Here is a 13,583-nt window from a genome sequence, read left to right as displayed (position 1 = left end):
AAATATTTCACTTGCTGCAAACTTTTTTTATGCCTGCTGCGAAATGCATTTCATTCATATAAAATCATGAAATTATTAAATATTTGCACACATGACCTTTAGGGCCACCGTACTTAATCCTCTTCCGTAGAGTTCCAACTTATTGGTAAGGTGGTCATAAAATTAAAATTAAAATACCAATTTTTTAATTTCAATTGGCATGTAGGCCTGTACCTAAAAAAAAAACAAGAAAGCCTATCAGCCTGCAGGGGGCAGCATTACACTCCCCAGTATCCAGCCTGCCGGAATTCCATCAGTAGAAGAAGAATCATTTGACTGCTGGTAGGCGCGTTTATCGCTTGTTCCTGCGTCGATGTTTGATGTTGTATTGTTCAAAACACAACTGACAGGTACAGTGCAGACACTTTGGTTACAAAAGAGACGGATTACGATCAAGCAGTCATGACATTTTACATCTATAATGACGTATTTGATGTTGAATTAGCTAGCATCACAGTTAGCATCCTCATCCTTCCCCCCGGTTCATTCTCAACCGGTTTTTACTTTTTTTTGAGCTAGTTAGCGAGATAGCATGAAGTGACGTCACCGTGTATTATTACTATTACATGTGCTACCTCTGGATTAAAGTGTGTTGTTGTTGTTGTTGTTGTTGTTGCAGCTGCCTGAGCCATGAGTGAGTTCAGGATCCACCACGATGTGAACGAGCTGCTCAGCCTGCTGCATGTCCGAGGAGGAGATGGAGCAGAGGGGTACATAGACCTCCTGCAGAAACACAGGACCCCCTATGTGACCACCACGGTGTCTTCTCACAGTGCCAAGGTGGGTAACACACACAGTCTGAAAGCCTTTACACAACCTGACAGGTGAGGAGAACAGACAATACACAAGGTACACACATCTGGGGTAATAAAGAGTGAGCACACATCACACCTGTTTTCAGATCTGTACACTGGCTGCCTGTTAGTTTACCTGTTGATTTTATTAGTTTATAAAGCAGGGGTCTCCAACAGGTAACTCGGGAGCTACAGGTAGGTAGCTCACCTGTAGGTTGACCGACTGTGTTAAAAATATAAATAAATCTGACTACAGTAAATGCACCGCTTCCCACTATTCATGTGTTCCATTAAAACAAGTGTAAAGTAGTAAATGTTTTATTGGACATGGTGGCACAATAAGAAGTGTAAAATATTCATGTTTTTTTCTTGGACCTTGATGTGAATTTAAGATTATTGATGAGCATCGACTTATTGCGATTTCCCACGTGTACAAACAGCAGCTTCATTCAGCTGATGTGTGCTGTGTAAATAACTGCAAGTGATTTGATGCACGTAGCTGTCGGTCACTTCCATTTTTTCAAAGAAGCTCTCAGATGAAGAAAGGTTGGAGACGCCCTGTTATAAAGCATTACATGGCGTTGCACCAGACTACCTATCAAGTCATGATTTTAGTTTATGAACCAGTACGGCCCCTCAGATCCTCCTCTTCCTCTCTCTTAGTTGTTCCACAGAGCAGGACAGAAAACCTTTGGCGATGCTGCTTTCAGCTGTTACGCTCCGAGACTGTGGAACGACCTTCCTGAGGGTCTGAGAGGAGCCCAGAATATCGAGATTTTTAAACGCAGTCTTAAAACTCAGTCTGGCTTTTATATAAATTCAAATCTTAACATTACTGTATTGTCTTTTTTTATCATACTACAATTTTAAATATTTTCCTCATGTATTTATTTTAATATCTTATTGCTTTTATGTGTCGTATTTTATTTTTGTACATATATTTTTAATTCTTATTGGTGCGCTTTAGTCTCTCAATGATTTTATAAACTACTTTCATCAATAACTTTTCTGCACTCTTGTAAAGCACTTTGAACTGCCAATTTAAGTTGTCTGAAAGGTGATATATAAATAATGTTTGATTGATTGAGTGAAAGAAGTTGTCTGTTAGTCGCAGTCCGGTCTGGAATACAATCATTTGTGAAGGTTGATTTCAAGCAGGGGCCAAAGTGAGTCAGCCAAATCCATCCTGGGTCAAGCATCTCAGTGGTTCGGTACTAGACTGACCCTCTTTAACACTAAAATTAATGATGACACTTCCCTCAAAATATCAATAATTTATTAACAGGCTTTGTTTTTTTTTTAGCAGTTTGAAAAATAAAGATTTAAGATTTACTTTTATTGATCCCCGCAAGGAGAAATTTCAGTTTTTACACTCTGTAAGTCATGAACACACACACAGGCTGAAGTATACACACATGTACACAAACAGGATCCTATGAACCTGCACTAATGGAGAGATGTCAGAGTGACGGAGCTGCCCACAGCGGGCGCTCCTGAGCTGATGGTGGGGAGGGGGGTTCGGTGTCTTGCTCAAGGGCACCTCGGCAGTGCTCAGGAAGTGATCTGGCATCTCTCCAGCTACCAGACCAACTTCCATATTTGGTCCGCACCAGGACTTGAACCGGTGACCCTCTGGTTCCCAAATGTCATACAACACATTTTAAAAATTAAGCCCTCATATGCAGCCCTTAAGGCCATAGCTAAAAACAGTTACAAATTGATGCACAATGGTCCGTTACTGTGTTGCTGGCGGTTTTCTGAATATGTAACTGTTTTGTTTTTAGCTGATTTATTTCTTTTCTACTCACTTTTATTTGGGTCCCCACCTTTACGCTGTGAGCACGGCGCCACTGTAAATGAGGGAAACCTCAGTGTCTTTTGAGTTAAAATAAAGGTTTTGAATTGAATCAAGGTTTTTTTTATTCTAATATACTTGTTTTTTTCTTGTTATTTGACTGTTCATTCACCATTTTCAGGTCAAATTAGCGGAGTTCTCCAAAACCCCCGAGGACTTCCTGAGGAAGTACGAGGAGCTCAAGTCCAAAAATGTCAGAAACCTGGACCCTCTTGTCTATCTGCTCTCCAAATTCTGTGAGGATAAAGAGGTCAATACACACTCTCCGAGCAGCTCTTTGTGCAGTTTAACTTTATTATCACTCTGCCTGCTAATCATAGCGTTGTTGTGATTTTTTTTTTTCTTTTTGTAGATGCTCCAGTGTCTGCAGCAGAATGCTAAAGAGCGGGCTGAGTCCTCATCAAACACGACTTCCACGACCACCACCAGTTACACTCTACCTCAGACCAGCACCAAGATGTCCATGCAGGAACTGGACGAGCTGAGGAAGAAGCTCGGGAATGTGACGGCCAGCTCCAACGCTCCTCTGGTGAGCTTTTCCTACACAAAGTATTCACACGGGGGGAACTTAACTGCTCAGTAGTGAGTTTTAAATTGGTGTCTGATGCTGCTTAAACATATTTGGACTCTGTTTGTGACTTTTCTTTGCAGACTTGTCTCAGAAAAAAAATATTACAAATGTTTAGACAAAAGAATCCACCTTTCATGAAAGCCCCATAAAATACCATTTTATCTCTGTCAATTAAAGATCAGGAAATTATTTTTTTGTATCTCTTGATTATGATAATTTTCTTTTTCTGTTTTATATTGTCAAGATTTTGATTATTATTATTCATTTTTTATCAGATTGTCTGTTGAAAAAGACATTTGGAAACTTTGTCTTGGTTGAACGGAAACTGTGATGACAATTTTTTCACAAAAATGGACAAAATGGTACTTGATGAATCGACAAAACAATTGGTACTCTCAGCCCCTCCCACTTTTTTTTAGTCTTTAGTCTTTATTTTAAGGAAAAAAGAAGTAAATAATACTTACAGGACAAATCAGATATTTACATCAGCTGTTGTATCTTTCTCTGTTGTCTTCAAAACACGAGAACTTGAAGTGCCTTCGTTCTTCATTCCTGCTCGTTGGATCGTTTTTCTTTATCTCCTCTCTGCAGCCCGCTGAAGTCACCCGCAAGATGCTGAGAGACAAACACAATAAAAAGAACCCGACTCAGCCCAACCCCGTGTTTCCTAACTGGGTGTACGAACGACCTGCTCTCCTCGGAGACTTCATCACCAGCCTGACTCCTCCAGGAGATCCAGCTGTGGCCATCGGTAAAGAAAGATCACAATTCTTTTCTCATTCTGCTGCCAGACACGTGCTCAGTAGGATTATGTCCTGCAGCTGTTTGTTGTTGGTAGAGTTCTTCAGAGTGTCACCTGTGCTCAGGTACGATGCCCCCGGCTGCTCAGGAACAAGCTCTGGTGGAGGATCTGCTGTTTGTCCTGGTGGGGGTGGATGGGCGGGACATCACAGCTCAGCCCGTGCTGGGGAGACAGAACCGCTCCTTCATCGTCGACTCGACTCTGGACATGTCCGTCAAAGAGCTGGTCAACAGGATACTACCTGTGGCGTCGTATTACTCCACCATAACACGGTCAGTGTAGTAAGCTCATCAGCTCACACATTTATAACCGTGTGTGTGTGTGTGTGTGTGTGTGTGTGTGTACAGATAACTACAAGGTGGTTTTGTGTTTTGTCCCTCCAGCTTCATTGAGGAGAAGTCGTCCTTTGAGTATGGCCAGGTGAACCATGCGCTGACGGCGGCCATGAGGACTCTGATGAAGGAGTACCTGATTCTGGTCACACAGCTGGAGCACCTGCAGCGACAGGGCCTGCTGTCCCTGCAGAAGCTCTGGTTTTACATCCAGCCCACCATGAGGACCATGGAGATACTGGCCTCCATCGGTAAGAGTCTGAACATCAACACAAACAAACTCATTCCAACCTCTTGAGGGCGTTTGATACAGGTTAACAGCAAGAAGTTAGACAGTTAAATTCAACCACCGTTATTCAATAATGCAGGATAAAAAGTCCCACTAAATACTGCACCATGAGGGGATCTTTCATGATGCTATTTAACCAGTTTTATAAAAGAGGCGATGGTTTCTGGATACCACTCTTGAGACCTCAGTGATGTTTGAACCTTAGTGTGGTTATAGGAAATGCAGACGCCACAGGTTGTCCGGTAAGAACATGAGAAATCAGTCTGACACACTCTCTCTTTGAGATGCCACTCATTTATTGTAAAGCATTATATATGTTTTTTGGGACATGAAGTGAAGATAAATGAAGTGTGTGTGGTCTAGTCTCATGGACGCACAGAAGATAAAACGATAAACAGAAGTCCAGAGAACCGGGTTGAGGGGTGCAGTAGTCTTCTCTGTGTGATGCTGCTTCTGATGAGGTGTAATTAGGTGGAAAGGTCGGACAAGGGTCTGAGGTCAGTGATAGGTGCAGATGGGGGAGTGTTGTTAACAGGCATGGGCTGTTCAAGGACAGATGGAGTGATGGAAATTAGAGTGTCTTCACTGAAACTATGAAAGTGGGGGACCTTTCGCACGGGTTTAATTAATTCAAAAATAACAGCAGTCACCTTTTTAGTAGGTTGTAGGGTTTGCACCACTTCAGCTTTTTTGAAGTCGACAGTCATGAGTAGATAATAGTCGAGTGGATGTCGACAAGCCGCTGATGGAAGTTATCAGCAAAGGAGAGGGGGATGATTTGCAACCAGCAAAAATATTAATTTGCAAAACTTAATGTGTATTTTGCTGAAATCAGACAGTTAACACACAGAGAAACATGTTGCACCTTTTGTACATTTTGTGTTCTTTATCTTTATTTTTCATATTTTATTTTTTACATTTTTAAATTCGATTTTATATATTGTAATATCTTCTTATTCTGTATTATTTAAGTTGTTGCTAGTTCTGCTTTATTTCCTTATTAATTGTTTAGCACCAATAAACCAAGTCAAATTCCTTGTAGGTGTAAATGTACTTGGCAATAAACCCCGATTCTGATTAAAGTATGCAACAATATCCTGTGTGCTTTAACTCCCATGTATGCGAGTGCAAAGAAAAAGTCAGACTTGGGAAAGGTAAACAAAGCCTTTTTGCAAACTCACTATCACAGTTTTAGATTTTCTACCCTGATGAGCGATTAGTCGACATCAGGCATAAAGCGTGATCACACAGCTGTGAAGTCGACTAGACAAGTCTGTGAAACGCCTCGTAGGTAGTGGACTTTTTAAATCTAAATGTACCCAAACTAACCCTTAATTTTCAACAGTGAGTAAAAAAAAAAAAAAGAAATTAAAACAAAAGAAGACTCTATAGAAAATGTTTTTTTTTCCACTTTTCCCACAGCGTCCTCGGTGGACAAAGGAGAGTGCATGGGGGGGTCGACGCTGAGTCTTCTTCACGATCGGACCTTCAACTACACCGGGGACAGCCAGGCTCAGGAGCTGTGTCTCTACCTCACCAAAGCAGCCAGCGTCCCTTACTTTGAGATCCTGGAGAAGTGGATCTACAGAGGCATCATCAAAGATCCGTACAGGTAAGACAATCGAAAGAATCTTAAAAAATATGACACACACTTCTAAACCACCGGATCTGGTTTTGTTTTCATGTTTGTTTCTGCGTCCTCTCAGCGAGTTCATGGTGGAGGAGCATGAGCTGCAGAAAGAGAAAATCCAGGAGGACTACAACGACAAGTACTGGGATCAGAGATACACAATCGTGCAGCATCGGATTCCCTCCTTTCTGCAGAAAATGGCAGACAAAATATTAAGCACAGGTAAAAAACAACAACAACAGGAACCAGAACAAATAGAAACTTTAATCAGAGCAATTATTAAACAAAAAGATTTCTTTCCATTCTGTTCATTTGTAGGCAAATACCTGAACGTGGTGCGGGAGTGCGGGCGCGATGTGACCTGTCCCGATGCTAAGGAGGTCCTGTACACGCTGAAGGAGCGGGCGTATGTGGAGCAGATCGAGAAGGCTTACAACTACGCCAGCAAGGTGCTGTTAGCCTTCCTCATGGAGGAGAAGGAGCTGGTTTCACGCCTCAGGTAAAATAGATTTTCATGTTTGATTTTGATTTTCAAGTTTGAAAAGAAGAGGATGATTCATTGAAAAGCCATAAAGGTAACAGGATCATTGAAAGGTTGTGTGTCCTCAGCTGTCCTTGTATCCACACGTCGCCCCCCTAATATAATGGTAGGGGAAACTCTGATATTTATGGTCTTGGTCTCGTTCCTGGTCTTGACTCAGTCTCTATCCCTAAATGTCTTGGAGCACTCCAGTCCTGGTTAGTCTGGTCTTGACAACAACTCCAGTGTGTGAATGTGTAGGTGTGAAAACCTCTTGGGAGTAGTCAGAAGAGCAGTAACAAGCTAAACTCCTTTTTACCATCTGAGACTTTCTCGTCTGTGGAGATGAAATGATATCTAAAAGAATAACACTTCCTGTACTGTCCTGTGTGGTTTTTTTCTCAGATCCATCAAGCACTACTTTTTCATGGACAAAGGTGATTTCTTTGTGCACTTCATGGACCTGACGGAGGAGGAGCTGAAGAAGCCGGTGGACGACATCGTTCCTCCCCGACTCGAGGCGCTCCTGGAGCTCGCTCTCAGGATGAGCACGGCCAACACGGACCCCTTCAAAGACGACCTCAAGGTGGGTGGAGATGAGATAGATAGTAGATGTAAGAAGGCTCGTTGTCGTCCTGCACTCACACATCTGATCTCATGAGCCCTCTCCTCTTCTCTCCACAGATCGACCTGATGCCTCATGACGTCATCACTCAGCTGCTGCGAGTTCTCGCCATCGAGACCAAACAGGAGAAAGCCATCATCAACGCGGAACCGACGGACACAACTCTGAGCGGGCTGGAGGCGTTCTCCTTCGACTACATCGTCAAATGGCCGCTCTCTCTCATCATCAACAGGTTCCGCTCTGCTGATAATGTTTTTATCTGTACTCCCAGTCATGACTTCTTTCTATCTCTCTCTTGACATTTCATCGTGTTCTGCCTTCAGAGAACGTCATAATCAACAACAAACTCTCAGAGCTCAGATGGTTTTTTATGAGTAAGTGAGATTTTAAAAAAGGCAATTCAATTAAAAAAAAAAAAACTTTATTTGTCCCCGGGGGGCAATTTGAACTTTGTCCCTTTGTAGAATAGAATAGAATCAGCTTTATTGGCCATGTATGCTCACACACACACACACACACACACACACACACACACACACACACACACACACACACACACACACAGACAAAGGAATTTGTCTTCAGTACCTGTGCACTCAATGTACAAAGTTAAACATTAAACGTAATATAAGCAAAAAAAACCCACTAAACTATAAAAGGCTAAATAAGACAAGAGTGCAGTGGTGAGTAGTGCAAAAAATATAAAAAGGTTGAGGAAATGCATTTAAAATAAATGTATCCACATGGCAAATAACCACACCGAAATAAAGAAGAGAGAAAAGAAACTTCTGTAATAATTCTCTTAAAATCAATCAAAACTTCTTCACAGACTCGGGGTGCAAATCAAATCACTAAATGATTAAACACAATGACCTCAGAGGACACAGCTGTATCTCGGATTGATAGCGTGTAGTTCTGCTTGAGGTGATTGGTCGAGGCCGGGATGATTATCATCTTGTGAGTTAACGAGGTTTCTTAAAATGTGCTCGCAGCGTATCGACCTCTGCAGCCACAAACATTTCTGTGGTGCTACACCACCGACGTCTTCTGAGCAATAATCTCAGTGCATCATTGTTTGCTGCTTGAAGTTTATGCAGACTTGCTTTATTGCAGTCAGACCACAAGGGGGCGTTAGAGAGAGGAGTACAATGTGCTCCTTCACTCCGTCTGTAAAGCAGCGACCTGATGGAGCGGTTCGTCTGAACCTTCATCGTGCGGCGCTGCCCGTAGACGTCTTCATCATCATCCTTCAGTTCATCTGTAATCTTTTTTCTTCTTTTTTTTTTCTCACTTTATCGTTTACAACAGTGACTTCAGAATGCATTGCAACATTTTTTTATTTAAAAAAAATTAAAGAACACAACCAGAAAAACAAAACAAAAAACAACACAAGTTAAATTTAAAGCTAAATAAGAAAGAAAAATCATATTTATAATTGTAATTTAAAAAATAAGGGGGGGGGGGTTGGTTGTTGCCCATCTACTGATCTTTAGATTTCATGAAATGACTTGATCTGTAATCTAATGTCCAAGATACTTAACCTCATCACTCACCCTCAAATTACTGTCAGTTCATTTGAAAATTGAATTTGTCCTCCTTAGTTCTGCAAATCTCGACAAAGCCTTTGTCTGCATTGTCCTTGATGTCATGATTAACACCATGCACACAACATACATGCATTAAAAACAGACATACATTCTGTTTTCTGCTCCTACAAATCTCTTTTAAAGTAAGGTAAATAACGTCTCTCCCCCCCACAGGAAAGCTCTGACGAGGTACCAGATGTTGTTCCGACACATGTTTTACTGCAAACACGTCGAGCGGCTCCTCTGCAACGTGTGGATCAGCAACAAAGACTTCAAGCAGTACTCCATACCGTCTCCAAAGTGGTGGGTTAATGTTGAACCTGTATTTACCTTTATCTAAAAAGGAGCAGAATATCTTCACACTTTGTTCACGCTCTGCATGTAAACAGGTTTGCTGCCGCGTTCGCCCTGCGACAGCGCATGCTCAACTTTGTGCAGAACATCCAGTACTACATGATGTTCGAGGTGATGGAGCCCACCTGGCACATCATGGAGAACAATCTGAAAACAGTGAGTCCTGATTACTCGCTGTTACAGAATGAGCCTGCTGTTCCTCATGATGTTTCAGGGTCAGAGTTACTTTAAAGCAACACCGTCCTGAGGGTTTTCTAGAAACTGATGTTGTGTTTATTCGTCTGACTCTCTCTCTCTTCTTTCTCTCCAGGCGTCAAACATCGATGACGTGCTCTGCCATCACACCAGTTTCCTGGACAACTGCCTGAAGGACTGCATGCTGACCAACCCCGAGCTCCTCAGGATCTTCTCCAAACTCATGGCCGTGTGCGTCAAGTTCACAAACTGCATGCAGGTTTGTTTAATTCAATTTAACTTTATTTGTAAGGGACCATGTGCAATTAAAACATAAATGTAACCATTTGATGCATTGCACCAGAGTTAGCCTTAGGCTCCCTTAGCACATGACCAAATCTAGTTTAGTTGACTCAATGTGAGAGAGGTGTAAACGGGGCGTGATAAAACACAGTGGCAGAATAACGGTGTCCATGGTTGTTAAAGGACGTTCTTGATAAAACAGGGCATGCTGTTTAAGATCTGAAAAAGACCCAGCTGTTAAAACACTGAAGCAATATTGAAAATTAAAACCAAACATCACAAACATGCAGGACTTCAAGTTAGCAGCAGTAAAAAGAGTTACATTGATATTTATATTCAGCAGTTTGGGCACTTAAATGTCTGTTTTAGTTAAATGTAGTTTACCCGTACATGGCTTTCAAACCCCAAACTGAAACTACCAGACGTTTACACTTTTATTGTTTTGTTCTCTTGTGACCATTTCAGCGTTTCACTCAGAGCATGAGGTTAGAGCGTCTCTCTCTGGAACAAGGCACCATGGACGCTCCTTCCACGCAGAGCGAACACGCTGAAGAGGCAGAGAAGAAGAGACGAACCTCAAAGGTGTTTCCAAAAAATCAACATAACCTGACCTCGTCAAAAAAAACAAAAAAACAAACTGATACTGGAAGTCTGTGTCGACATCCAGGAATGTAAACATGTAATGAAAGGTCATCAACACCAGAGAATAATATGTTCCAGCTGGCACAGAGACAAACTGCAGAGGTTCAGGTTTTAACATGTTCTGTTGTTTTTCTCTCTTCAGTTGTTAGCGGAGTACGTGGACACGCTGCACTCAGACGCAGGCTTTGAAGCCACGATCAGTAAGTTCGACAGCAGCTTCAGCACGCTGCTGCTCGACCTGCTGGACAAACTGAGCATCTACAGCACCAACGACTGTGAGCACAGCATGATCAGCATCATCTACAGGTATTACCCTTTAAATTACACCGAAAAAACATGCTTTAACATGTATTTATCACGTTTACCATGTTCAGGTTCTCTCTCTCTCTCTCTCTCTCTCTCTCTCTCTCATCTCTCCTTTTCTCTCTCCTCTTCTCTCTCTCTCTCCCTATCTCTCTCTCTCATCTCTCCTTTTCTCGCTCCTCTTCTCTCTCTCTCTCTCTCTCTCTCTCTCTCTCTCTCATCTCGCCTTTTCTCTCTCCTCTTCTCTCTCTCTCTCCCTATCTCTCTCTCTCATCTCTCCTTTTCTCGCTCCTCTTCTCTCTCTCTCTCTCTCTCTCCCTATCTCTCTCTCTCCCTCTCTCTCTCTCTCTCTCCCATCTCTCCTTTTCTCTCTCCTCTTCTCTCCCATCTCTCCTTTTCTCTCTCCTCCTCTCTCTCTCTCTCTCTCCCATCTCTCCTTTTCTCTCTCTCCTTCTCTCTCTCTCTCCCTTTCTCTCTCTTCTCTCTCTCTCCCTCTCCCTCTCTCTCCTCTCTCTCCCATCTCTCCTTTTCTCTCTCCTCCTCTCTCTCTCTCTCTCTCTCCCATCTCTCCTTTTCTCTCTCTCCTTCTCTCTCTCTCTCCCTTTCTCTCTCTTCACTCTCTCCTTTTCTCTCTCCTCTCTCTCCTCTTCTCTCTCTCTGTCTCTGTCTCTCTCTCCTCCCTCTCTCTCTCTCCCTCTCTCTCTCACTTTGTAAACCTGTGTTTTTAAAAGGTGCTATATGAATAAAGTTATTATTATTATAAAGTTATTATTACTAAGGGCCGTATTTTCATCTGAGCCCCAGCGTCTTTAAAAACAAAAACTTTTCAATGAGGAGAGAGCATTTACAGCAGCAGACAAAAATCCTGCGCCCAGCGTCTTTTTTTTCCCCGAGCGCTCCTCCTTTTTTGTTTGCCCGCTCTAAGGCGCTGTTGACGTCACCAGGCGCTGTTTTCCAAATGTTTGATATTTATCATATTTTTTTCCAACATCACGTCTTGTCTTTGTACTCACATCCTCTTTTTTTCCCTGTCTTCTTCTGGGGTAAAAAAATATCTATAATAAAAAGCATTCAGTAAAAAGCAAACGCAGCAATGTCAGTCATCCAGCGGCTGCTGTCAACAGACTGTCGTCATGGAGACAGGACGGATGTGCAGCTTCATGCATGTGTGGCCTTTTGAGTGTTTTTGTTGTCTGTTAGTTTACTGTTTTGGTTTTATGTCAACAAGTTCCTCTCATCACGTTTTGTTTCAAACTCACACACTGCACTCTGCCTGCTCAAATCCAAACTGTTTAAAGTCACAGAGCAACAGATACCGATTGTTCAAGAACAAACTAAAGCTGAAAGATATGAACCAGACACACGATAAGGGCTGATGGTATGTTAAAAGGGTGTTCTGCTGCCCCCTAGTGGCTCAAAATATCCTTAAACAGAGCCTTAAAGGACAGACAGCTATACTTATAGAAAGGTTGTAAAGATCTTTTTACCTTTTGGTAGTTGCACTGTATTCAATGTATTTCTGTCTGGATTAATAATGAAAGGGTTTTTTTTTATACTTAACTCACACTGCTCTTGTGATTTCACAGGCTGGACTTCAACGGTTTCTACACTGAGCGACTCGAGAGGATGGCCATAGAGCGCAGTCAGAAAGCAGCGGTGTAGCATCTTATCTCTCTCTGTGTCCCTCAGGAGTAAAAATAAAAACGTCCTTTCATCATGTGTCTCCATCACTCCAACCGCTCACATCTGTACCTTACAGACGCTGGCTGTTGAGTCACAGAGCTAAAGCTTCAGTGTGAATATTATATAAAGTGTATGAAATGTAGAGTTAAAGTCTAATGTTTGCAGACTCATTTCAATGCTTCAAATTGTACATTATAAAAAGTGGAGCTAGTGTTTAATCTGCTCTGGAAGTGTAAGTCATGACACTCTTTGTGGGAAACTGTAAAATGAAAATGTATGTTTGTATTCATTAAAGAAAGACTTTACTGACTGAATTAAATACTCAGACCTTTTTACTGAACATTATTTGTTTTAATCTTCCCTGGATGTTTTTTGTTGTTATATTTATATATGATTCCAAAAACAAACCTCAAAGTTTATTATTGAACCTTGACGTCAAAGTCCCCTGAAGGTTGTCATAAGCGTGTTATTGTTAAGCTTAAATGTATTTAATTTTCAAAAAGGGAAACTTTACAACTTCAATTTAGAATTACATGTATGACCCATGTCTCTTTCCTATCATATCATCATCATCATCATCATCATCATCATCATATTGACTGACAGACTCAGGATTCATGATACATTCATATCTTTTGTAATTAGTTTCACTATTAAATAGTCATCTTAGCATTTAGCCACTTAACTCCAAGCTAATAGTAGCTTAATGACATACTGACAGCCAATGGGATATAGGCTACCGTAAAACAGGTTGTTCGAAGTCAGAATGGCAATCTGGATATCAATCCACTGACATTTTAGTTGTCAATCAAACTGAAAGCCACCAGTAGCCTACAAGAATGTGACTTCTTGTAAGTACATTTTATTTTTACTTTTTGCTACAAGTCCATTCATGTAAAAAACTATTTCCTTCCCAAATTAATTAATTAATTTTTATTTAATTTATTATTATTATTATTTTTATTTTTTATTTTTTATTTTTTTGCTACAAGTCCATTCATGTTAAAAACAATTTCCTTCCCAAATTAATTAATTAATTTTATTTTTTATTTTTATTTATTTATTTTTTGCTACAAGTCCA

The 13,583-nt window shown here is 41.3% G+C and overlaps 2 protein-coding genes across 3 annotated transcripts in view; both read left to right on the top strand.

Annotated features, from left to right (window-relative positions):
* chad (chondroadherin) overlaps window positions 1-13,583 on the top strand; it is a 228,688-nt gene that overhangs the window by 64,925 nt on the left and 150,180 nt on the right. The gene's annotated exons all lie outside the window — the stretch shown is intronic.
* On the top strand, window positions 293-12,842 carry tubgcp2 (tubulin gamma complex component 2). The gene is made up of 18 exons (XM_020657853.3): window positions 293-389; window positions 659-819; window positions 2,810-2,938; window positions 3,041-3,217; window positions 3,851-4,010; window positions 4,126-4,333; window positions 4,445-4,644; window positions 6,105-6,294; window positions 6,389-6,534; window positions 6,631-6,811; window positions 7,238-7,418; window positions 7,517-7,689; window positions 9,218-9,346; window positions 9,433-9,553; window positions 9,708-9,851; window positions 10,340-10,456; window positions 10,659-10,822; window positions 12,406-12,842. The coding sequence occupies exons 2-18, from the start codon at window positions 670-672 to the stop codon at window positions 12,479-12,481; spliced, it is 2,646 nt and encodes an 881-aa protein (XP_020513509.2). The 5' UTR covers window positions 293-389; window positions 659-669; the 3' UTR covers window positions 12,482-12,842.

The sequence above is a fragment of the Labrus bergylta genome, chromosome 21, assembly GCF_963930695.1.
Source record: "Labrus bergylta chromosome 21, fLabBer1.1, whole genome shotgun sequence".
Lineage (NCBI taxonomy): Eukaryota > Metazoa > Chordata > Actinopteri > Labriformes > Labridae > Labrus > Labrus bergylta.
This window is presented reverse-complemented; position numbering and strand designations above follow the sequence as displayed.

Excerpts from the sequence above, each read along its gene's own strand:
- tubgcp2 (XM_020657853.3), top strand. The coding sequence starts at position 670 with ATGAGTGAGTTCAGGATCCACCACGATGTGAACGAGCTGCTCAGCCTG. Across the intron at positions 7,419-7,516 it reads CCTTCAAAGACGACCTCAAG|ATCGACCTGATGCCTCATGA; the intron begins GTGGGTGGAGAT and ends TTCTCTCCACAG. Across the intron at positions 10,457-10,658 it reads AGAAGAGACGAACCTCAAAG|TTGTTAGCGGAGTACGTGGA; the intron begins GTGTTTCCAAAA and ends TTCTCTCTTCAG.